This window comes from Ochotona princeps, chromosome 23, assembly GCF_030435755.1.
Source record: "Ochotona princeps isolate mOchPri1 chromosome 23, mOchPri1.hap1, whole genome shotgun sequence".
Classification (NCBI taxonomy): Eukaryota; Metazoa; Chordata; class Mammalia; order Lagomorpha; family Ochotonidae; genus Ochotona; species Ochotona princeps.
In genome coordinates, this window is record NC_080854.1 from 9,211,169 (window position 1) to 9,237,038 (window position 25,870).

Here is a 25,870-nt window from a genome sequence, read left to right on the forward strand (position 1 = left end):
AGTCTTCATGGTTGGGATCCAAGCTTCCTCCTTACCACATGCTCCGCTCTGGAGTGCCTCCCCTGGTAGCAGGGACTTAAACCTTGAATCATCATCCTTACTCTCCCAGGCACATCAGTAGGGAACCAGATCAGAAGTGGAGCAACTGGGACATGAAGCAGCACCCATATAGGATTCTGGCTTTTCAGGTAACAGCCTAAACCACTGTGCACAATGCTGGCCCTCCAAAATGAATCTTTCACAATATGTATGCTCTTTGAAACATTTAATGACTTATTAGTGTTACACTGTTGTGTAATATAAGTTATTTCTCAAATGTTACTTTTTTTTATTAATTATTTTGCATTATGTGACAGTTTCATAGGCTCTGGGAATCCTCCCACCCCTCCCCATGCCCCTCCCCCCTGGTGGATTCCTCCACCTTGATGCAGTAAATGTTACTATTTTTTAAAGACTTATTTATTTATCAGAGTCCCAGGGATAGAAGACATAGATCTGTCTTCCATCTGCTGGTTCTCTCCCCAAATGGTCACAATGGCCAAGGCTATGCTAATCTGAAGCAAACAGCAAGAAACTTCTGGATATCTCATGTAGGTGCAGAGGTTCAAGGATGTGGGCCATCCTCTGCTGTTTCACCAAGCCTGTTATTAGCAGGGATTTGGATCAGACTCCAATCTACAGCCACGTGGGATGCCTGGTGGAGGAATCCACCAGGGGGGAGGGGCATGGGGAGGGGTGGGAGGATTCCCAGAGCCTATGAAACTGTCACATAATGCAAAATAATTAATAAAAAAAAGTAACATTTGAGAAATAACTTATATTACACAACAGTGTAACACTAATAAGTCATTAAATGTTTCAAAGAGCATACATATTGTGAAAGATTCATTTTGGAGGGCCAGCATTGTGCACAGTGGTTTAGGCTGTTACCTGAAAAGCCAGAATCCTATATGGGTGCTGCTTCATGTCCCAGGCATGCTGGCCCTGCAAATGGTTGCTTTGCCCTTTATGTCGCTGCAGTTGCCATTGTACTACTTAATAAAACATTGGCAACTAAATGAAATATTACACAAAAGGCTGACAATAAAGAAATAGCATAACCTACCTCCAGGTTAATTGCTTTCATTTGGTAGACATCTCCTGCCACTTGTGCCTCTGGAGCCTAGCACCTGGATAATCATGAAGTCATCTGTAATACAGCAATAAATGACCCTGGGAGCTTTGGAAATTTAGAATCCGCAGACACGTTGAATCAGAATATGCATTTTAGCCTGGCTTCCACTAATTTTATTTCTGATCTTCAGTCACCTTTAGGCATCTTCTGACCAATAAGGTGCTCTAGTGCAATATTCTCTAGCCCCTTAGGATGGTCATAAGGCAGACATTCAAACTTCTCTCAGTCCTGGCTCCCTAAAGTGCTAATTCTATGCTTTTTATATTCAGAGATACATCAGTTTCAGGGGATGATGGAATTAGTCTGGAATTAGGAAAATAACAATAACCTTGAATCTAATAGGGGCTAGAACCAAGGCAGCACCTGCACGAATGCATTTTATAGGAGAAAAATGAAAGTACCCACTGAAGCCCTGAAAGGGCCCTGTGAACTATCAGCTGTCCTCAGAGCACTGTTGTTAGTAAGCAGGTCCAGGAACATCCATCTCCGAGAAGTAATGGAGTACAGTGGTGGGTTTAGAGAAGGTCTTACTGACATATTCAAAGACTTTGAGAGATGTTTCTATGAGGTAATCTGCCTCACTGGATTCAACTGGACTCTTTCTTTTTTTTTTTTCATCGAATCACAAACAGCCTTTAATTTTTCTTCATTCAGTGACACTAGGCAGAACTAGTTTGGTGCAACACAGGTTAGGAAAGGCCCTTCCTGTTGTCTTGGTCATGCTTGGACATTTTTTTTAATCTAACTTATTTTAGAAGTAAAGTAATGCTTTGATTTCAAAGATTAAAATTAGCTTAGGTATTGCCATCCCACACTGTCCCCAAGATGTGACTCAGATATAAGAATGCGTGGTTTGTTTTTTTTTTTACCATTTAGGGAAGGAATTTGCTCAAATTTCAGGGCCATGAAAGCACCAGGAAGGCACCTAGTTCATGTGACACCATCTTATTTTCATCTTCAGTTTCTTAAACATTCAGTGAATATTGCACATTTCATTTCAGAAAGCATACCCTGTGGTGTCCACTAATCCTACATACAAGTAGAGTCATCCAGATTTCGTCATTCCAGGGATCATCTTTGTCTAAAATTGCAACTGAAATTGATCATCAAAGATGAGGACTTAATGCTTAAACTTTTTTGTGTGTGCAGATATGTTAGAGAGATGTCATTCATCCATTCAAAATATAGGCTCTGAAGATGCTTAAAACTACTCAATTATATTTAAAGCTTTTTTTTAAAGGAAAAGGGTGATTTGTTTTTTAAAATTTAAGATGAACAAATTTTTTGTATTTCACACACAGAGATTTAGCAGTTCAGTGATGCATTCATCCTCCTGTCTCTCCCACCTGCACTCTCACTTTTCTTGATCCTTTGTAATTTTTAAAAACATTTTTACAGTGACATACTTTCAGTTCAATATTAATCTTTTCAAGCATCGACTTACGGAACTTTTGATAGGAAAGCTGAGTTCCAGAGAGGCTGGGAGAATCCATTCAAGATTACTTCGTGAATCATACAACGAGAAATACAATTTTGTTTTTATAACACCCTTTGTAAAGTATCTCACATAACTGAGTAGATTTGGGTATATTTTCTGATAGGCAGGAAAAATGTTATCTGTGAAAATAGGATTTGCTTATGATAAATTGTTTAGGTGTGTTAAACTCAAGAAAAAAAATAGCTAGCTACAAATAGAAACTTGTGAATTGTAAGACACTTTGGGTAAAATACACTGCTTGTCTCATTAAAAATCGTATCCAGAAAACATAATGATTGAAGCAGATGCTGTATCTGGGGTTCAGAAAGAAATTTTCAAGTTACATTATGCTAATTTGAGGAAGATTAAAAATGCTATCTTGGTGCCAATGAAGAATGAGCATAAAGAAATGAAGGAGACAGGGAACTGTGTTCCATGCTGTTGCCTTTGGATTGAGCTTGTCTGTACTATATCCCTTTCAGGTTAGGCGGTATGAAGAATTTCATTCATTGTCATGTCTGTCCTATCTACAAAGACAGCAAACGTTTGTTTTTCTTGTCAACTTTGACTAAGAACAAGGGTCCTTAAACCCTCTTCTACTTCTTTGTGGGTTAAGTGTTAATTGCTTGGAGTACTGTGAACCTGTTGGGTGAGTTGGAAGATCTATTGGTTCAGGTTTTGAAGAAGTTGGAAAATATTCTGGTTGTGACTTTGAGGAGGTTTGGATATCTGTGTGTGAGTGTGTATTGTGTGTGATTTGTGAACGTTAAGTTTACTTCTCTTTGATACCTCTGTTTCCTCAGTTTCAGAATATAATAATACCCACTTCATTAGCAAGACTGAGGATTCACTTACGTAAGAGTGCAGTGTTTAGCGCATTTGTCTTTTGCCTTCATTTAGTGGTTTCAGCAATTCAGTAAAGGGTGATCTAGTAAGAGTAAGACATATGTTTTCTTTTTGTCAGTAAGTTGAAGGCAAAAGTTTGGCTGTTGTTTATGGAGAATGGAGTCCCAGATTTACTATATATGTTAAAATTTTGGTGCTCATCAACATCTGTTGTCTTGACGTTTAATTTTTAAGTTCATTCTCTTTAACAAATTAGAAATAATTTCTGTTCTAGTAGCAGAATTTTTAAGTAACTGTATTTAGAGGAAAGGAAAAATCCAAAAATGGATTGCATTTTTTTTAGAGATAAAGCATGCTGTGTTGATGTTGCTGGTGTATGCTGTGCCCTGTGAAAATGGTAGCTTTTGAGTGAAATATTGATTTACTTTTCCAGTAGGCATCTCTGTAAACATTGTTTGATGTAGAAAAAGTTGGCTAAGTTTGATCTTTTTATTCAAGTGAGTTGGGTTTAGAAAAACAGGTTGGGGCCTGACACAATAGTGTAGCAGCTAAAATCCTCACCTTGCGAGCGCCAGGATCCCATATGAGTGACACTTCTAATCCTGGCAGCCTTGCTTCCCATCCAGCTTCCTGCTTGTGGCCTGGGAAAGCAGTAGAGGGTGGCCCAAAGCCTTGGGACCCTGCATAGGAACTATGGAAACAGCCTTCATCATCATCCTCTTCCAAATAATAACACTTACTCTCATTAATTATGTTTAAATCTCTGTACATATTTTATCCCACAAGCCAAGTCAATTTTACTGATTTTTTTTTCATAGTAATGAATCTAAAAATATATCTCTTGCCTCCCCCAAACTTCAGGCATATATTCCACATTTTAGGACTTAATTCAAGGGCCCAGCACAATAGGCTAATGACTAAATCCCTGCCTCGCATGTGCTGGGATCCCATATAGGTGCCAGTTTGAGTTCAGTTGCTTCGCTTGACACCCAGTTCTCTGCTTATGGTCTGTGAAAGCAGTAGAGGGTGGGCCAAAGCTTTGGGACCCTGCACCCACGTGGGAAACTTGGAAGAACCTCCTGGTTCCTGGCTTTGGCAAGGCTTAAGAGGCTACTTAGCGAGTGAACCTGTGAAGGGTAGATCTTTCTCTATGTTGCTTCTTCTCTCTGTAAATCTGCCTTTCAATAAAAATAAATACATCTAAAAAAATAAAATACTTAGTTCAAGCCCTTCTTTACCTTTGAGTTTGTTGTCCATCTATCTAGATTTTTATTGGTTCTTCCTTTTAACCCCTAAGGTTCTAAATCTTTATTATTTTGTACGTAGCAAGGTTTTTTGTTTGTTTGCTTGGAAGTGGGTTTATATGGGTATGCTGCATTATCAAATACACATTTTTTTAAAGATTTATTCATTTTATTACAGCCAGATATACACAGAGGACGAGAGACAGAGAGGAAGATCTTCCGTCCGATGATTCACTCCCCAAGTGAGCCGCAATGGGCCGATGTGCGCTGATCCGATGCCGGGAACCTGGAATCTCTTCCGGGTCTCCCACATGGGTGCAGTGTCCCAATGCATTGGGCCGTCCTCAACTGCTTTCCCAGGCCACAAGCAGGGAGCTGGATGGGAAGTGGAGCTGCCGGGATTAGAACCGGCGCCCATTTGGGATCCCGGGGCTTTCAAGGCGAGGACTTTAGCCGCTAGGCCACGCCGCCGGGCCCCACATACACATTTAAAAAATTTTTTTTAAATTAGTCCAATACCTAAAATAGGTTCAGAGATAATATTCACAATCCAAGAAGCCGTGATCTGGGACCAGTGTTGTAGTATAATATGTTAAGACAATACTTACAAAGCCAATAAGGTCACCTCCCATATTAAAGTGCCGATGCAAGCCCTGGCTGCTCTGTTTCTAATCAAGCTCCTTGCAAATATACCTTGGGGAGCAAAGGATGATGGCCCAAGTGCTTGGGCCATGTCACCCACATGACCTTGCCCAGCTTCAACCATAGGGGCTGTTTGGGGAGTGAACCAGCAGTTGAAACAGTTCTCTGTATCTGTCTCCTCTATTCTTTGTCACTTTGTCTTTCACATAAATACATCTTTTTTGTAAAGTATATTCTATAATGTTCAGATGTACTTTTTTTTAAAGATTTATTTTTATTACAAAGTCAGATATACAGAGAGGAGGAGAGACAGAGAGGAAGATCTTCCATCCAATGATCCACTCCCCAAGTGACGCAACAGCTGGTGCTGTGCCGATCTGGAGCCAGGGACCAGGAACTTCCTCCAGGTCTCCCACGCGGGTGCAGGGTCCCAAAGCAATGGGCTGTCCTCGACTGCCTTCCCAGGCCACAAGCAAGGAGCTGGATGGGAAGTGGAGCTGCTGGGATTAGAACTGGCGCCCATATGGGATCCCAGTGCTTTCAAGGCGAGGACTTTAGCCACTAGGCCACGCTGCCAGGCCCCTTCAGATATACTTTTAACCATAAGAATAATGATTTGTCATCAGAATTTATAATGATATAAATTCTTGCAAAAAGCTATCATTGTAAGAATCTGAAATAAAAAAGTTTCAAAATTATTTTCACAAAATGGAAAACTACTGTGGAGCTTATTTAAAATTCCATATGTCAGAATGGTACAGGCATAAGGATTAAAACAACAAGTAACAACAACAACCAAAACCCTCAATAATTCCACTTCCACTGACTCTAATTTTATTACCATGCCTGTAACACTTCATCACCCAGTAGACTTCACAGGTTTCACAATATATGTTCTGTAAAGAGCCAGGGACAGAATTTAGTGTTATTTGGCCTAGAACTCAAGTACTCAGCTATCTGTTTTTCATAAAAATAGCTATCATCTATTTTCTCTCTGATCACTTTTCCTTTTGAGGTGGTAGATATACTGAGAAAATAAGAGGCTCTGGCAAATCATCCACACAGATTCCTAGCCCACACCTGTCATTGTTAAACTGTATGACCTTTGGAAAAATATTTAACTTTCTCTTCTTCCATCTGTAAAATATGGCTACAGAAACAACACCTGTATGATGATTGCAATACCTAGCTGAAAAAAAACATGAAATTCCTGCCACATTGTTGATACTAATGATACATTGTTGTGAGTTGCTTGTTTCACCAATAGTAGTTATCACTCATTAGGCATTATTTTACACCAGGAAGTTTTAAAAATATATCATGGGTATCAACACATTTAAGTTTTGCAACTTTCCTATATACTAGGAACTAATACAATATTTCGTTTCAAAAATCATGAACTCAGCTACAGACAAGTAAGATAATAAAGCTATTAGGTAGCATGCATGGGGTTCCAAACTATTTGTAAGGCCCCAAATATACCCCCAATAGGTTCAACTGCAGAACCTCTTCTTTCTTAGCTCATTTCCATGAACCCTTCCAATGGGCAATGTGAAAGCAATCTTATTTTAATGCAAGCTTACGCAATTGAAACAGAGAGGTGAACAATGCTTTCTGTATTCAAGAATAAATCACTTGAATTCATCCATTCTTTGGAATTTGCTGCACCATTGTTCCTTTTCAGTTGTGGGAATTCTAGTCTTGTTTGTGCCCACCTGCACAAGAACACGTTTCCAATCTTTGTCCCAGAAGCTGTGTAAATCTTATCTTACTGACAAAGTTTTTTTTTAAAGGATTTTGAATCATCTAAAAAAATAACCCCACAAAATTTGAAAATTTACACAGAGGTATCTAGGAAAAAATGTATGACATTGAGATGTTATATGCCATTTTAGGCGTGGGTGACGTTATCAAAACATATCACCCACTTTCAAATTTCCGCTTGTTAAAACTTAAAGCCTTATTTGGCTGTCATTTATAGCACAGTGTTTTTCTGACAAATTCCTGGCAGCTCCATTTAGAGATATTTTGTGAAAAGGCAAGCTGTGGAGTGCTCCTCTTGGAGGAATTCCCCAGACCCTCTGCATTATGGTTTTTTTTTTTTTTTTAAGATCTGTTTTATTTGGAAGAAAGATTTACAGAGAGAAGCATAGACAGAGAGAAGACAATCTTCCATCTGCTGGTTCACCCTCCAAGTGTTTGCAATAGCTGGAGCAGAGCTGATCCAAAGCCAGAAGCCAAGAGCTTCTTCTGGGTCTTTCTCATGGGTGCAGGGTCCCAAGAATTGGGGCTATTTTCCATTACTTTCCCAGGCTGTAAGCAGAGAGCTGGATCAGGGGTAGAAGAGCCAGGACATAAACTGGTGCTATATTGGATGCTGGCACTTGAAAGTGGAGAATTAGCCTGTTAAGCAATGGTGCTGACCCCTACCTTCTTATTAATGTAAAGAATGTTGCCCATGACATCCAACCTTACCCAACTGTGGTTGTCGGTAGAACTTTACAATTTGTGTTTTCTAAGGCAGTGATTTTCAAGTGTGATTTTGAAACATTGCTGGATGTTTCAAGTTATTTTAAGAATAAAGCAAAGAATTCTCTCGCCAAAATTATTATTATTATTTTAATTAAAAAAACCAGCATGCATGTGATACTTCATTTAGGGTGTCCAGGAGGGTGATATAGATGTTGGGGAACTGACCTAATAATAACGATAGGATCTGAGATCCTGAAAAGAAGCTGCTTGTCCTGGTTCTGTAATGGCATCCTTTAATGCATGCCAAAGCAAGGTGACATTTGCCAAAGGTCCTTCATTAGGGTTTAGTCCAAGTCTAACCACAATATTCAGTTAATTTTAATGTCATATTGTCATATCTGATATTTTAGCTTAGCCATGAACATGAACAAATTGCTCAGTTGTTCTTGGAAGACCATTGTGTAGATTAGTCTTTTAAAGACTCTTCTGTGTAATCATTGAGAATGAGCATTAGAATGGAGACGAATTCTTTTCCTGAGCTCACTGAATTCCCTGACAGATAGCTCCTATAATCCAACTGTACCTCTGTGGACATCAAGTCACTTTCCTTTGCTTCAAACATTTAAATATCTTCTGCTTCTTAGGCTCCTATATGTACATTTGAACTGTATTTCTTCATGTCAATGATTTTGCCCTTGTCATCTATTCTGCTGGGCTACAAGCTCCCTGAAGGCAGACAGCAGCTGATCTTTAAAAACCCCTGGAGGACTCAATACAGTGTTTGGCACAAAATACATGCCCGCAAACATTTGTTTGCTAAACTGAGGTCATCAGAGACTATGCTAACCTGAAGGCAGGAGGTGAGAACTCAAGCCAAGCCTCTTACATGGGCGGCAGGAGCCTAACTGCTTGCGTGTGCACCTGCTGCTTGCCAGGGTACATGTGAACAAGAAGCTGGATGGAGTCTGGGGTGGAGCCGGGATTTGAACTCAGGTACTGCAGCATGAGATGTGGGCATCCCAAGGGTATCTACATTGCCCTGGCCAGTACCTATCTCTGATTTTTGAAAATTAGATATTAGTATAACATATTCTGCTCAAGATATGAGATATATGTCACATTGAATTGCTACTGATATCGTAATATGAGAGCTGGGCCAACTGATCTACCCTGTGTTTCTCTGAACTAGTCTCCATTGACACTAGTCTCCATTTGGCATTTTGACCTGACACACATGACAGCTCCTTCTGATTGCTTTCCAATTATGCAAAACGCACTTCATTCCTGTAAGAGGTTGGAAAAATTCAACTCTGAACTGTCTGAAGCACTGTCCTTCCTCTGGCATGTGGGCTGTTTCTATCTCCAGTGCTAACAAATGCAAGAGGTGTCACATTATGCAACTCAACAGGCCTTCTCACTCATTCAGTGCGGTGACTTGTTAGAACACTCTATTTCCAGTCACATAATTATTTCTTTTTCCTTTATGTTAAACATCCTCTGAATGCATTTGTTGCTATATCCAGCACACATTAAAATGTTTCATTCAGACAATAAAGGACATTATGAACAGCTAGGTCTATGTTAGCCTGCACTGTAGCGACACGTAACATTGGATCTATCATATTTAATAACTGCCAGTTTAAAAGTGCTTAACTCCCCCTGTGGAAACAGGCTGTCCCTCTGCAGGTACACGTTAAATCACAAAGCTACGACAGACACCATTTGTGGATCGAAGTGGTGTTGTGCTCGTCTTGAAGGCGCCATCATTCATGGTTCTGTTATGGAACAGTACAGACACCTGTGACATGTTCCACGTGTCATGTTTTGAAGCTGCTTCTTTGGTTTCCAGCCAGGGGAGTGAGTGCATTTTATTTTTAGGACTTTCTGTTGTAAGGGGCGTCAGAGTGCTTCTAGTAGGAAGCAGGGGAATCTTTTACCTAATGTGGCCAGTGCTTGTTTATATTCCTCCCTTATTAAAAAAAGAATTAAAAAAATAACCACAAAGGACTAGCAATTTTTCTTTTATGAACATGAACTGTAGGCAGATAAATAACCCTTGCTGGAGAGGAAGGTCAAGTTCAAAGTTTTTCTTTCCTTTGGATTCAGGAATAAGCAAATGGAAAAACTGGCCAAACAACCGAGCAGCAGGCATCTGATGGTTAAGCCCTCCCCCCCAGGACTTTTTATGTACATAAGCAGAAGTCGGCGGAGCAGCTGCGGCGCATTAGTTCCGATAGTTTGCCAGGCAGCTTTGCAGCGCTGACAAAGCCCTGCGAGCAGTGGCTTCCCTCCATGTTTCTTTGCCATGCGAGTGGCTCAGTGATCTCTGGCGAGGTCAGGACCGCGTCGCAGGAGGAGGGCGACCCCCTCGTCCACCGTCCACCCCGGCCTCCGCGTCTCCGCCCAGAGAGACGGAGGCAGGCGTCTGTCCGAATGAACTAGCAGCAGCTGAAGCCGACCAGTCTCTTTGGTCGCTTCCCGGGGCTCGGCGAGAGGGAATCGCTGGAGAGAGGCCAGGCAACCACGTTGTCCTGGATTGCTGCCAACTGTACAAAGTTGACCGGCAAAATGGCCCAGCCGACGACAAGCCCCGACACCTTGGCGGTCCCCAAAGTGGATAATCCGCACGGTCCAAACCCGTGGCTGAACGAGGACCTTGTGAAATCCCTGCGGGAAAACCTGTTGCAGCATGAGAAGTCCAAGACAGCCAGGAAATCCGTGTCTCCCAAGCTCTCCCCGGTGATTTCGCCGAGAAATTCCCCCAGGCTCCTACGCAGGATGCTTCTGAGTAGCAACATCCCCAAACAGCGGCGCTTCACCGTGGCACATACGTGGTAAGCATGGCCCGGGTCACGGGGAAAACAGGAGCGGCTGCCGCCGGGGGCGGCCCTCACTGCTTCTGCCCCTTTCCATCTGTAATTTGGGGAGTGGGGACGCAGGGTCCGCACCCGTTCCTCCATAAATGTCCAAGGCCAAGCAGGAATGCCTGAGCGAGGTAATGGGAGTGGCTCAGGTGGGTGTTGCTCCAAGTTCAATTCCTCTTGCAAGTTGCTACAAGAAAGCTGAATTCCAGATGTCAAATAAGAATGCGGTTGTACTCCCGTACTTCTCTGGTGGCGTTTCTTTGATTTCTTCAGCCAGTCTCCCTGCCAGGTCTTCCACCAGCCTAAGAAAGAAAGGAACAGAGGAGAGGGAGGAGGAATTTGGAGCCTGGTCTTTCCCTGCCTTAAACAGAGACAGGAGGATGTGTCTGTCACACAGTGTCCCTGCTCACTGCTCACTGTCAGAGATGTGTAATCTCAAACATGGCTTACTGAAAGAAAACAGAGATGGATTCGAGAGTCTGCAGGAAAGTTGTAGGCTGGTCCTTGGTGACATTGCTGTGGTGTTTGAATATGACGTCAATATTGCTTTTCGTGTGAATATTTTTATCTCCTTCACTGTGGGTGAATTTGTTTTATACGTTGGCTTCCATGTATTCTTCTGGAGGATTCTTGATGGTTTCCTGCTCTGAAAAAAAAATATATGTATATGATAAGAAACAGTTGTGTGAGCCTGTTTGGAGTTTCAGCCAAGGATAGGGCGATTGGTTGCAGGTGGTGGTCCAGGCTCTATGATCCCCACCTGGCTAACTTTACTTCCTAGTAGGTTCTGTTTCTCACCTCCCATTTTGGTGAAGTAAATTGTGATAAGCAAAACAGCAAAGGAAAGAGAGAAAAAAAATGACTGTGCTGTTGAGAAAGTGACAATGGTTTTGCTGCTGTATTTCCCTAGCAGACCAAACAATACGCTTAGAATGGAAAGAAAAAATAAATTCCCAAAACCACAAGACTTCTAGGAAGGAAGCAGCGAAATGGAGAATCAAGATGTAAGCTTAGAGACATCGCCGTACAGAGGAATGCATTGTTGTTATAGACAAAAGTAAATGAAAAAGGAAATAGGGGTGTGTCCAACCTCAAAGTTTTAGCTGCAAATCACTAGATCTCTGACTTGGAAAGTGTTGCTGTCTCTAAGATTTCAACAGTGAGGTGGCCTTTTTTAGTTTATCTAGATATGCTGGATGTAAGAGAGGAAGACATGGAGTTTTTCAGTTTTAGAGAATTATTGCAGAATGATGAGTTCTGTCTGATGTTATTACAATAAGGGCATAGCTAAGCCCTGGGAGATGCCCTGAAGGAGGCAGTGGCTGGAGGCTGGACATCTATCTGGTGCCTGAGCAGGGAGGCTGGCTGGCTTCACTGAGTCAGGACGGAATGGTTGGCGTGTTGTGTCCTCTCTGGTGGGCCTGCTTTATTACCTGCTTGCTAACTTGAGGTCATGGCAGAATGGGTGAGCCTTAGCTCACTGACAGCCCCAGTAAAGCAACAATGAGTTCAACTGGAGGTTATCTGAACTATGTGGACATGTTGCAATGTAAGGCAGGCAGGAAATCTCATGAAAACAAGCTTTCTTCTAAAATTTCTGGCACTTCCTTTGCTGCTGCTGCTGCTGCCTGGAAAAACTCCAGCAGCATGATTTTTACTGATATTTCATGTTGATGTATCAGTTCCTCGAGGCACGAGGAGTGCAGTGGACAAGGAAAAGAAAAATCACAATATTGATTCTCAGTAACTCAGGAGGAAACCATTTCCCTGATGAACTACAAGCATCCAAGAAGGGGGTTGGAAAAAGTCTCTCTGTTTAGGGTCATTGAACCCTGAATCTTTCCTGATACCCACAGGCGTCTCTTGACAAATATCATCCTGTTTATTTTCTCACTGTTGGTACTAGTCACTGTGTAGACTTAAAAAAATATATTTCAATATTCTTGCATGCACACTGTATGTAATTGTGTATGTCCATATAAATGTATCCCATATATGCAGCCATATATATCTACATACACGTGTATTCATGTGTGGGTAGGTGTGTATGTGTAAGTGGTAAGCTGGCTTGCTTCCTCCTCTTCCTCCTCCTCATCCTATGTCTTGGGTCGTCTCTTCCTGCCTAAATTGGTTATCAATGTATACGGTCTTGTATATTCCTGCCGCCAACATTATTTTCTCCTGCATGTATTATTTTTCATTCAACATGCTACTAAGTTGAAAGTACTTAATTGAATACCTGATGACTGCAAAGTTGAACAAGACTCACTCTTTGGTGTCAAGCAATGTATTTTATGAAAAATAAGCCATATTGAAAGGCATTGGTTTTAGTGAAACTGATTTTTTCCCCTCTAAGAATACTCTAAGCATGTTTTATTCTGCTTCTCATGGGGAGTCAGGGATGCTGCAAATTTTCGTTGTCAACTGTAACGGCAGAATTTCTGAGTTTCCCAGGCTTAGCTAAATCAGGCGGAGAGAGCATGGAGAAGGACATGCTTAGTGTTTTCACAAGGCAGCACTAGAAATACGTATGTCACGTATACTTGCAGTGTCTTGGTTAGAACCTGGCTGTAAGGCCATGTCTAATTGCAATGGTGGCTATGAAACATATCTTGATTGTATTCCAAGGAATAAAATGAAATGGATCTGGTGATTGGCAAGCCTGTGCTGGCTACCTGATTCACCTTAGAAGATCTAGATACCATCATTGAAGTCTTAGAGTAAGTTAAAAATGAGCAGTCTTTGAATGTCTTGACAAACCTCTTGAATTTCAGGATCTGCTTTGGGAACACAGCAGTGTGAATCTTTTTTTTTCTCCATTATGTAGCCCCTTAAACAAGTGGTTTGGAATAGCATACCCAAAAGCCAGAGGCCTGTGGCTGTTCACCTTGGTACACCACGCTTAGCATGGTAGCTGCCCCTTTGGTGGCTGCTTAATGAATGTCTGTGAAACGAAAGTGCTAGTTCAAATGTTTCCATGCTTTTTAAAAAGTCTTCTGTTTTCTCAAACAGCCCATTATTTCATCTTTGTACACTGTGTCTACCAGATTAATCTTGGTTATTCTCATCAGACTCTGTTTGGGCTTTCATGGCCCATTTGAAGAGAAGTAAACAGAGCTGATCCAATACTCCAGGTGCTGTGTGACTCAGAATAGCTCAGTAATCAGAAACCACAGTAAAGTTCACATTCAGACTGCATTTATTAGTTGCAAGGTATTGGATATGTAACCATTCTTCTCTGTTTCCCTGTTACCTATTTCTTGGAATTTTGGGTTGCAGTTTTTGCTGCACACAGTTGTGTGCAAAGTGTGCTGTATAGGATTAGAAAGTCAGTGGTCGTTATCAGATAATATTGTCCACATTATACACTACCTGCTCCTTATTCCAGCCATGATCCAAGTGGCCCTTTAAGATTGCACTTGAATTGCCACATGATCACCTTGTTAGTTTGTTTGTTTGTTTTTTTTTTTTTTTGGATGAACTGAAGTGACCAAGAGAACATAGGTGATGAGACTAAGAGTGCTCAAGGTTGAGATTGCATCAATTTTATGAATTTTATGACTGCAGGAAGAGGCAGAAAGGGGAGGGACTGCAGCAGACCCGTAGCGTTTGGCACTTTGTCTCTGCCTTTTTCCACTCCACACGTGTTTCAAATCTCTGCTCTTCCTCAGAGTTTCCTGAATTTGCCCCACTTGGATGTCATCTGTTTCTCCTTCGAGTTAATGGAGCACATCTTGTGCAATCCTCGCAGAGCTTGCTAATAAGCATTTGATTGCTGCTGACGTTCTGTGACCATGGTGCAGACCTATGTGTTAGGACGGGAATCTTCCTGTGTGTATGCTTGTCACTGCTCTGTTTTGCTGTTTTCACTTCGTATGAATACCTTCAGCTTTATGATTACATACAGAACTCTGATTACTTTTGAGTAGGAAATTCCCTTTTATATTTGCAGTGGAATGTTAAAGAAAAGCACAAATCCAATCTTAACACGTTTCAGGAAAATCAGGCCTTATATTTTCTTGTCCACCATAAATGTTGGCATTTTCCACTGGGCTAGATCTAAATAAATGCATAGAAAATAAGTTATACCTGATGCTTTTCAGTATTGTTTAATCATATTTAATCATTCAATCTCTATTCTTTCCTCACATGTTCTTTTTAAAATTGACAATCACTTTTCCTTTTAAACTTTTCCATTTTTATATAATATATATATACCACCACACAAATTTTTGAATGTTAGTATGTTTTTATTTCTGTTTTTAAAAAAATATGTAGTAAAACATTACTGGATCCTGAAATAGCAAATCTACAAGGGAATTTCAAAAGCTTGTGGGAAAAATGAAATTAAAAATGAATTGATTTTGGTGCAAAAATATTAAAATTAATGTATTACTATTTCATAATACATGTATTCCATGAATTTTATTAAGACAATTCATATCTCTTATGCAATAATCAGAAGTGGAAGAATGCAGAGAGGAAGTGCTTTATGTATCTAATAAACGTTTTCACTCAAAATGCTGGCAACTTAGCTGTTTTTGAACATCTAAACCTAGGTCATTCATTTTTATTACAGAAAAGAGTATAAAACATTGATTTGGCTTAAAAAAAACTGTTTATTTATTCTTAGATTTTTGTGACCTAGAGTCTTTGATATCACTTCAAGCAAATATATGTGCTCAGAAAAAAGCATTGAGTTACTTAAATATTGCCAAACTATTTGGGGAATAAGAACTATTGGAATTTAATATTTATAGATAACACTAAAATCCCACTGGTTTGCTTACTTCTGTGGATCTCCCAAAAATAGTTTTAAGTTAGAACTATGGTAATATCCAAGTGTGATTTCCCAGTACAAATGATTTATAAGCTATTCTATCCCTGGTATGAACTAGATGAGAAGATTCTTGGATACCATTTTTATTTCATGCTATCCTCTGACCACTGAGTAAAGCAAAATATTCTTTAATCTATTTCAATGTAATCAGCCAATAGGATATCTGGGAAATACGGGAACCAGGCAATATTCAGGTGTGTTATCTTCATTATACCTGTGTGTGCTATGTGGTTTTTATTTTAACAAATCCAAATATAAAAGTCTTTAATGAAATCCTTAAGTTAACAAAATTATTTCTTTAGGTAGATTTTTTTTTTAGTAGAGTCTTTCAAAAGAGGATAGTTAAGAAATCTTAAGACTTTTTAGGTGAATGATTTGGACCATATTTTCATTATAATTTCTTTTTATAAGACATTTGGTTGGTAACCAAGGTCACGCATATTTGAAAGTAGGCATCTACTTTCTTGATCCATCATTGTTTTCAGCAACTGCAGTTACTCTTACTCAAGACCTATGCCTTTTCTTCAAGTCACAGAAACGATTGGTAAATTCTAAAGATTAAATTCAACCATTTGGTTTTGAGTTAAGCACACACGCACACACACACTCATGTGTCTTGAAGCCTGTATTTAATGATTCCATTTAAGGACTCTTTTTTCCTGTTCTACTCCTATACTTGCCCCGTTGAGCTTTAACGTGTTCCTTGTGTTTTTCATGGAGAAAATTATTGTACGTGCAGGTGCTGCAAGTTGAGGGTGACTGTGGGTCTTAAAAAGTATAATTTGTCTTTTCTAAAACCAGAAGACTCTAGGAAGATATTCTTTTTAAAGAACGTACAAGTTGGGGCCTGCGTTCTGGCACACCGGGTTAAGCTACTGCTGGCAACACTGGCATTCTCTATTAGTGTCAGTTTGAACCCTGGCTGTTCTGCTTCCAGTCCAGCTCCCTGCTAATGCACCTGGGAAGGCATGAGAGATGGCTCAAGTACTTGGGCCCATGCCACTCGATGGGAGCTCCAGCTGGAGTTCCAGGCTTCAGACTTTGGCATGACCCAACCCCAGATATTATAGCCATTTGGGTGTGAACCAGTGGGTAAATGATCTCTCATTCTGCTTCTCAAATAAATGAAAAGAATCTTTTAAAAAGAAGAAGGCATTGACTTGTAACACTTAAGAAATTACAAAGGTTAAAACATGACAATTAGTTACTAAGAAAAACTGAAAAAAATATTGACTGGGCAGTTTATTACTCGTGTGTACTTCCTGTAACCGTTGACATTTATCTCAAAGACAGAGGAAAGATTTGGCACCTGTCTGTACCAGTTGAAGCTGTTGCTGCTAGTGATTAAAAAAAAAAAAGGAAAAAAAAAAAAAAACGCTTTCACATATACAGCCCCTCATGGTAGCATGGTAGAAATGTTGAATGAAATGAATATCAACATCTGAATCTCAACATTCATCTGAATAGTGAAGTTCCTGGCTTTAATTCTAAAAATTATTCCTTGTTTACATTTCTTTATACATAAAAGGCTCCTGTAAGTTTAAACACGACCATGAGCTTCAATGCTTTGCCGTTCTTAGACAGGAAGCTCCCACATTTGTTCTTCCAGCAGAAATTGCAGGAAAAAAGTTTTTATTATTACTTGAGAAACAGTCTCTTTAAATTAGCTTTCTTTTGAATGTTTTAGGGGCACAGTGGCCATTTGGTGTAGTGTGCCTGGGTTCAATTCCTGGCTGGAGTGTAGTCGGAGAGGAAGCAGTTGATGGGCTGGGAAGTGAGGTCTCTGTAATCTTTGCAGCGGACAAGTTAGAGTCTGGTCTCTTGGCTTTTGCCTGGTCTGGACCCAGCTGTTGCAGGCATTTGGGGAGTGAACCAGCAGATGAGGCATTGTCTCTCTCTTTCTGTCGCTGTCTCCATCTCCCTACATTTCAAATAATAAATAAATGTAATTTTAAAACAAGTTTCGAATTCTGTGACTGAGCTGGTATCATTGAAACCGTGTATTTCCAGGTCTGCAGGTCGCTTGCTATTTGACCTTACTGAAGCACTGCGAAATGTTGTATCTTTATTTCCGGGCATATGGTTGTAAGGGCAGTTGACATTTACAATTAGCAAAAATTGATTAGTTAAACTTACAAAGTGATAACAAAATTGTTGTACATTTTTGATAAGTAATTAAAAACAAGTTCCAACTTGCTGGGCACGGAAGAGCAAGGTAGATGCTGCATACCTTAAGGTAGGAGACAGAATTTGTTGATAATCCTGTGAGTCATAATCAAGGTTTGTGACCTCCAGAATTACAATATTGTGGATAGTTGCTCTGAAAAGCCATCTGCAAGCGTTCACACAGACAGCAATGTAGAGATTGTTTCAAAATTCAAACGTAAAATTTTCTGAATAAATCTTCAATCTTATGCCATCTTAGTATATCAGTCTGTTCTATAAGGTATGCAAAATAGAAAATAAACCAATGTGCAAAATTAAGGACAAGAATTATCTCCAATTAATTCACATGAAGTACTTGTCTTCAAAAGGAGATTTTAAAGTTGGTATAAAAACAACCATCTGCTCTTATTAGAATAAATACTCTGGGCCCAGTGAGGTAGCCTAGTGGCTAAAGTCCTTGCCTTGAAAGCGCCCCGGGATCCCATATGGGTGCCGGTTCTAAATCCTGGTAACCCCGCTTCCCATCCAGCTCCTTGCCTGTGGCCTGGGAAGGCAGTCGAGGACGACCCAAAGCCTTGGGCCCCTGTACCCATGTGGGAGACCCGGAAGAAGCCCCTGGCTTCTGGCTTTTGACTGTTGAAGATGCTTGGGGAGTGAATCATCAGATGGAAGATCTTCCTCTCTGTCCCTCCTCTCTGTATCTGACTTTCCAATAATGATACATTAAAAAAAAGAATTAAAACTCTACATTTATATAAAAGTAGCTTATAACATTTGCTTTACCATAAAATGACTATCAATAATATAGTCCCTTCTGCCTAGTAGACACTTTCTTTACATTAAGCCTTCAGAATAGCCAAAGGTGAATTTAAGCACCATTAGGTAATACTTTAAATGTGCCGATGCTTTGAGCCAGAAAAGAAATGTGATACAGCTAAGATCATTGTGCTGTATGGCCATCAAATCAGTGGAGTTACCACTTGAACTCAGTTTTGCCTATTGTTCAATCCTGTGGTTTATCATTTTCTGATTCTGTCATTCAGCATTACTCTCCTTTGGGTAATAGGTGCGTGCACATTTGCTACATGTAATACTGAATATTCAAAGATTTTATAAAGTTGTAAGTTAGCAGAAGTGTGGGGACATGCTGTTTCTTTGAGTAGAATTTTGGTTTGTTTATGCATGTGGTTTGAATGAGAGATGGCTTCCTTGGTTCTGATTTAAGAAAAAGAAAAACGTATATTTGCACAGAAGAAATACACTTGCATGCCACTCTGAAGGAGGGTTTCAGGACCAACCGAGAACATTGTAATTCAGAGTGGTTTTTAAATAAGGCAAGCATAGAAACAAGGCCAATCAGAGGATAATTTTATTTTCAATGATTCTGAGAAAAAGGCATGAAAGGCTTCAGCTCTAAAGAGAAAGATCAAATCAGAAATCTATTAAGGTTTGATTCCAGAAAGCCAGCTGGGAGTGATGGTTTGCAGGCTCAAGTCACTAAGCAACGGGAGCAGCAAACTGCTTGGTAACCAGATCTGGCCTGACTCACAGGTCGATGGCGAATGAGCACATGGCCAAATCGAACCAAGGTCTCTCTTACCTCTAAACAATCTTCCACTTGTCTGCCAGTCTTCATGCCAAAATCTACCACTGTATTCACACAATTGCCCTTCCATGCTGCAGATACCTGCTTTTAAAATGACAGTATCTCCGGTCCCAGATACAAATATTATTGCCTTCTGTAGTATTTATGAGTGAATTTTCCCCACATTTTTTTTATTGTTTTATGACACGATTCCATAGGTTCTGTAAGATTTAGTAAGGTGAGAGATAATGCAGATTTTGGAATTAGTAGCCTGACTTGGGGTTTTCTTCAGCAAATGTAGGAGGAGTCAAAATTGGCCATCCTCATTTGATATCACTTTTCCTTTGGTTCTTAGTCCAAATGTGTTACCATCTATCTGTCTTTCTGTCTTCTGTTTCGTCTGTGTATTTTGACTATGCACTTGGGCTGACAGCTCTAGAAAGAGAGAACCTCTACATATAGCAAAGTGGTTTTTGTGTCTGCTGTGAAGGTGTAAGTGCCACCTGTACAACATGCATTAGGCAAATGTTTGCTGTTGAATCAATCAATGGAGGAGTATCTCTGTGCTTCTTGGGCCAAAAACCTAAAAGGAAGCGTATTCTTCTAGCCTCTAAATCCTGGACATGTTGTGTTTCATTACCAAAGTGGCCAGAAGTGCGTAACTCAATGATCAACCATTAGTATGGACTTTGTCACCATGACTGCGTTCCCATGTGTACAAGGTTTATATACTTCTCACATAGTATATCTTAACTTCGGTGTATATGAATGAATGTGTACATTATAACATCACAATAATTTATACATTATAGGCCTTTAATAATATTTAGTTTATAGTTTGAAAATAATTCATGCCTATTGTATTTCTGGAAAAAAGTCCTATGTAAATATATTTATTATTCTTGGGAAAGTATTGACTAGGCAGTTACAATCTCCAATGACTAATCCTCATCTGTTAGAATTCATGTTAATACATTTACATGCCAAGGCTCAAACCTATAAAAGAAATGCCAAGATTCCAAGGAGAAATCATTTTTAAAGATACTCACGAGAGTTGAGATTTTTCTTTTCTTAGACATGTCTCCATTCTTAGTCTTCGATTCCTAAAATATACAAAAAGAAATATTAAATAATTTGGAATTTTTTTCCCTTTGGAGGGGCAGAGAGAGCAAGAGGGTGCTCCCTCTTGCTTCTCTGCTCCCCAGGTGCTCGTGGTAGCTAGGACCGGAGCTGAAAATGGAGAGCACAACTTGGGACTCCCTTTTGAAACTTGATGACTGCCTTCCAGGGTCTGCTTTGGCATGAAGATGGATTCATCCAGGAGCTGGAGTGAGCAATGATGGAATTCAGTTCTGATTTGGGACTGGACCATGTCAGCCCCCTTGGTTAATTAGACTAAAATCCCCCTTCCCAATGTGCAGACAAAGCACATTGGCGCAAGCAAAGCACCATTTCTTCAAAGTGGGTTTATAGAATAACTAAAATGGACAGAAAACCTTTTGCAAAAGGTCAAGGAAATCACTACTATTTCAATGTAAATATTTGTTTCTAGTTCAATATATACCCATTTTTACATTGCGCTCTTTTCAGACAAGCTAATTTCCTTTCCATTATCCTGGTGAGCCAGCTCTCTGATTAAATTAGTTATTATTAAAATAAAGCGACTTCCTCTTCATAGGATTATTGTTAGGGTACCTGCTTTTTATTCGTTTTCTTAGCTGATTCCACATTAATGTTTTTAAAGAGTGTATACTTGACCTTTTGAAGCAAGCAACTTTCTGACTAATAAGGTTACTTGGATTATCATTCCTGGTTATTTATCTTGTTTAGGTTTATAGTATTTGTTTTACCTTGCTCCATTCTGTGCAATGTGATCTTGTTTTATGACCTTCTGTTTAGTGATTGCCAAATAGAGCAGCGAGTGATTTATGGGTAGTAATAACTAAAACATATATGAATTGCATGCTGATGACGCACAAGACAGACTTCTATAGGTTTCCCTGGAAAAGAACCAGGCATCCTTTCATAAAGCCATCTTATTAATAACAACAGCAGAATCATTAATACTGTATTAGACTTGTTTCACCTTTGCAGTCTAAGGCACATCTGTGGCCCATAGTATTGTTTTCCATTTCATGTTTCAGTAAATGTACATTTTTATTTAAATGTTGCTTTGTGCAATACTGTAAATTGGAAACCAGTGCCTTTGATAATACATGGAAAGTAATTGAGAAGATACAGTAAAATAAGACAAAACCAATTCAAGATTAGCTGAATATTGTGACCTTCTAAAGGTCTTGTGCCTGAGTTTATTTGTTTAAAATGGAATTTAGTAAGTAAATAGGGTAGGCTTGTGAACACCAATGAGGCCTTTCTCCTTATGACAATAAAAATAAGCAAAGGAATTGGGAAAGGAAATAATGTTCTCATTATTTAATTCAACATTCAAAATCCAATAAGTCACATCAACTATGCCTCTAATACACTAAGCTGGTAGTAACTGAACCACCAGTCCTTCCTGTATAGGAAGAAGGACCTTGGTTCTAGTCTGGATCCCTTAGTTGAGGGTTAACATACTAAATTCGGATTAGGTGATTCTCATCCTGAGCAGAAAGAATGGTGTTTCCGTCCTCTATTCCCATTCCACAATCCTTATTTTCCTACCCGGTAGCTGCACAGATGCAAAGAACGTAAAACTGTCCCGTGGAAAATACTGTGCCTGCCAATAACAGTCTCTAAGTTCCACTTCTTATAGGCACAAACATGAGTTTTAAAAAGGAATAGACAATGTAAGAAGATGAGAGCTGAAATACATGAAAAATCTGTCCACAATACTCTGAATTCCTGGCAACCTATTTTTTTTGTTTTGTTTTTTTGAGGAGAATGCTCACATAATACTGGCTATGTGATTTTCAGAGTCTAGGTAAAAATGAAAACGCAAGGCCAGTTGCTCATAAAAACATATTGCAGGGCCCGGCGGCGTGGCCTAGCAGCTAAAGTCCTCGCCTTGAAAGCCCCGGGATCCCATATGGGCGCCGGTTCTCATCCCAGCAGCTCCACTTCCCATCCAGCTCCCTGCTTGTGGCCTGGGAAAGCAGTCGAGGACGGCCCAAAGCTTTGGGACACTGCACCCGCGTGGGAGACCCGGAAGAGGTTCCAGGTTCCCGGCATTGGATCGGCGCGCATCGGCCCGTTGCAGCTCACTTGGGGAGTGAATCATGGGACGGAAGATCTTCCTCTCTGTCTCTCGTCCTCTGTGTATATCTGGCTGTAATAAAATGAATAAATCTTTAAAAAAAAACATATTGCAGATTTCCTGATACTAATAGTGAAGTGTTCTGCCCAACACAGGACAACTGTGTTCTCGTCATCCCATGCACCTGCCTGAATCACACCCAGAAAATGAGCCACTTTAGGTCTGTGCTGAGTTCAAAGAAGCAGAATTTATAAGCCATATGGGTGATGCTGAAGCCATCCTTGGAGAAATTGTGTCTTAGAGCAGTATCTTGATTCATCACCTTCTTCGTTCCTGTTAACAAAGACTACAGTAGACTATTGTAGATATTAGAGTAAAAAATTAAAAGTTGCCAGGAAAATTCAGCAGTGTGACAGTTGTAAAGGATGAAGAAGTAGCTTTATCTTACATTCATCTTAAGGAATTTCTCTGCAAATGAGCATTTCCATGCATTAGCAAACTAAAGCACACTGGTGTTATACAGAAGATCCTATGTGGGAGGCTTTGTGTCGACCATGATAGTATTTTACCAACATGTGATATTGGTGTTCATCTCACCTTGAAATCATCACAATGATTTCCCTTCATTTAGAGGAAATCGTTCATGTTTTTATTCTAGAATAGATTTCTAGAATGTGATTATTTCTAGAATCTTAAATTGAAACGTCTAAGTTGTATAATTAGTCCTTTGACCTTATTTCAATGTGTCAATGCACCCTGAGTGTCAATCCTGTGCCTACATTTAACTGTCAGCTCACTTAGAAATACAGCTGCTAGGCCACGCGTGGTGGCCTAGCGGCTAAAGTCCTTGCCTTTCATGCACCAGGATTGCATATGGGTGCTGGTGCTAATCCTGGTAGCAGTGCTTCCCATCTAGCTCACTTCTTGTGGCCTGGGAAAGTAGTCGAGGAAAGCCCAAAACCTTGGGACCTTGCATCTGCATGGGAGACCCAGAAGAGGCTCCTGGCTACTGGCTTTGGATCAGTTCATCTCTGACTGTTGCAGTTTCTTCGAGAGTGAATCAGCAGATGGAAAAATCTTCCTCTTTGTCTTTCTGCTTCCCTGTATATCTGACTTTCCAGTAAAAATAAACTGAATTTAAAAAAAAAAGAAATACAACTGTTAATACTTCACTTCTCTGGTTTAAGGTCTGTATGCCTCCTCTGACTATATTCATTCTAAAGATCCACCATTAAATTTAACATGCAAAACCAAAATTAGTATTTCTCCCTTCCTGAAATTTGTTTCTGTTTCTCAGCCATTCTTTTCCCAATGAACTATCAGAATCCTTTTGATTTCTTATTTACCCTGCTGATGCATGCTTAGGTAAACTAATTCTTGCCTTTCGGTTCTCTCCCAAAGCTACGAATTAGCCAATAGAACTCCCAGCATGTTCTGAACATGCAAAATGTTTCTAAGCATTGCCAAATGTTCCTGAAGGGTGCCACTGTCTCCCGTTGAGAACAGTTATCTATAGAGGATACTTTGTGAATGGAGGCACTAGTTCATTCATTTTCTGTGGATTCTAGCAATATAATTTAAACTTTGCAAGCCACAAGTATGGTGCATCCATAAATGCAACTTTAATAATTCCTATGTGCTTCATAGAATTATTTAAAAGATCAAATGATCTATTTAATGAAAAGCCTGAAGAAATACAGTGTTACTAAAATATGAAATAAAAAGAGAACGGATAGGTAATTTGAACCGATTGAAATCTAGACACTTTATTCAAATTGTCTTCCGTGTCCGCTCAGTGGAACACACTATGTGGGTTACTCCTTGGGTGTGGCCTTCACCCTCACAATGCATGATATAGCGGCATGGAATGTAACTACTTGCAAAACCATGTAATAATATTTACCATCACTCAGAGCCAAGAATGGTGAGAGTTCATAGGGGTTCAACTTGAAAATGGTTATGACAACCCCTCCAGATTTTACAAAATTACCATGAACACCATATGCACATAGGCCAGGATTATTTTATGTTTTACTCACTGCAACCTTCTTAGCTTTAGATTTTTATTACTGCATTTTACAGAAAGAATAATAGAATCTAGGCAAGAATTTTATGTGAACATGAAGCATAGATTGTCACAGGGAGAAAACTGAGTGAAGTATGGAAAGAACAAAAATGTGAGGAGCTGAACTAATATGGAGATAACATGGGATTTAGACAAGTATGTCTGCGTCGAAGGTAGGCCGTAAGAGTAGCCTCAAGTTAGCCTTTGAAGTATAGTTAATCTCCTTCTATCTGCCGCTACTCCCTCCCCACCCTCTCCTGAGTACACAGCAGGGATTTATATACTTAAATGAAATGTGATCAATTTTATCTTTTGTTAACAGCTCTGCTCCACATAAAAGGAAGTGACACTTTTGAGTTATTACACCATTCAAAGCTTGCTAAACTGCAAGTGTGGGCATTAAACACTTTCCAAAGGTGGAATATGAGATCAGGCTCAATTAAACCAATCTATACCATCATTCAGATAATGCCCTTCTACTCTTTTTCAGGTAATCTTGAAATAGCAGAATACAGAATTACATCTGTGCTAAGATTAGATGTGTGAATTCCATTGGCAGTGCTTGAGTTGCAGTGGATGAAAGAGGGATTGTTTATAAAGCAATGACTATATCTTTTCGGCAAATTTTAAGATTATATAATGCCTAGAACACAATTAACTGTTCTGATAGATTGCATAAAACTCTTGCTGTGAAGTCATTTTTCTCTGTTAATCATTGTGATAAGATAACCCTTCATCCTAACATCTATTAAAAATAATTTTGTATGCCATTATGTGCCATTTGCTCTTCTGGACACAGAGTAATAGGTGCCTTCACGGAGCACCTATTCTAACAGGGGAGAAGACAGAAGGCAAAAAAAAAAAAAAAAAAAAAAAAAAAAAAAAAAAAAAAAAAAAGAAAGAAAAAAGAAAAGGAAAAAAAACCCAGTGGGCAAGAGACTGTCAAGTGCAGTGAAGAAGGATAAAGTACCTGTTGTCATTGTGGTACAGTGGGTTAAACTGCTTCCTGTGTGGGTGCCATGCCATATTAGAGTGTTGAGTTCAGTTCTGGCTGCATCACTTTCTATCAAACTCCCTACTAGTGTACCAGGGAAATCAGATGATATGGCTCAAGTTCTTGAGCCCCTGCCACCCATGTGGGAGATCTTGAAGGAGTTCCAGGTTCCTGGCTTCAGCCTAGCCCAGCCCTGGCTGTTGTAGTCGTTTGGGGAGTGAAGCAACAGAAAAAGATCTCCCTCGTTCTGCCTGTCAGATAAATAAATAAATCTTTAAAGGCAACATGAAGAATGCAGCATAAGG

General features: G+C 39.9%; 1 protein-coding gene across 1 annotated transcript in view; it reads left to right on the forward strand.

The window, feature by feature from the left end:
- Positions 1 to 10,247: 10,247 nt before the first annotated feature.
- Positions 10,248 to 25,870, forward strand: part of PDE4D (phosphodiesterase 4D) — a 691,343-nt gene continuing 675,720 nt past the window's right edge. The window contains exon 1 of the mRNA XM_004583718.3: positions 10,248 to 10,689. Within this exon, the coding sequence (XP_004583775.1) occupies positions 10,424 to 10,689 (266 nt within the window). The 5' untranslated portion in view covers positions 10,248 to 10,423. The remainder of the gene's footprint in view (positions 10,690 to 25,870) is intronic.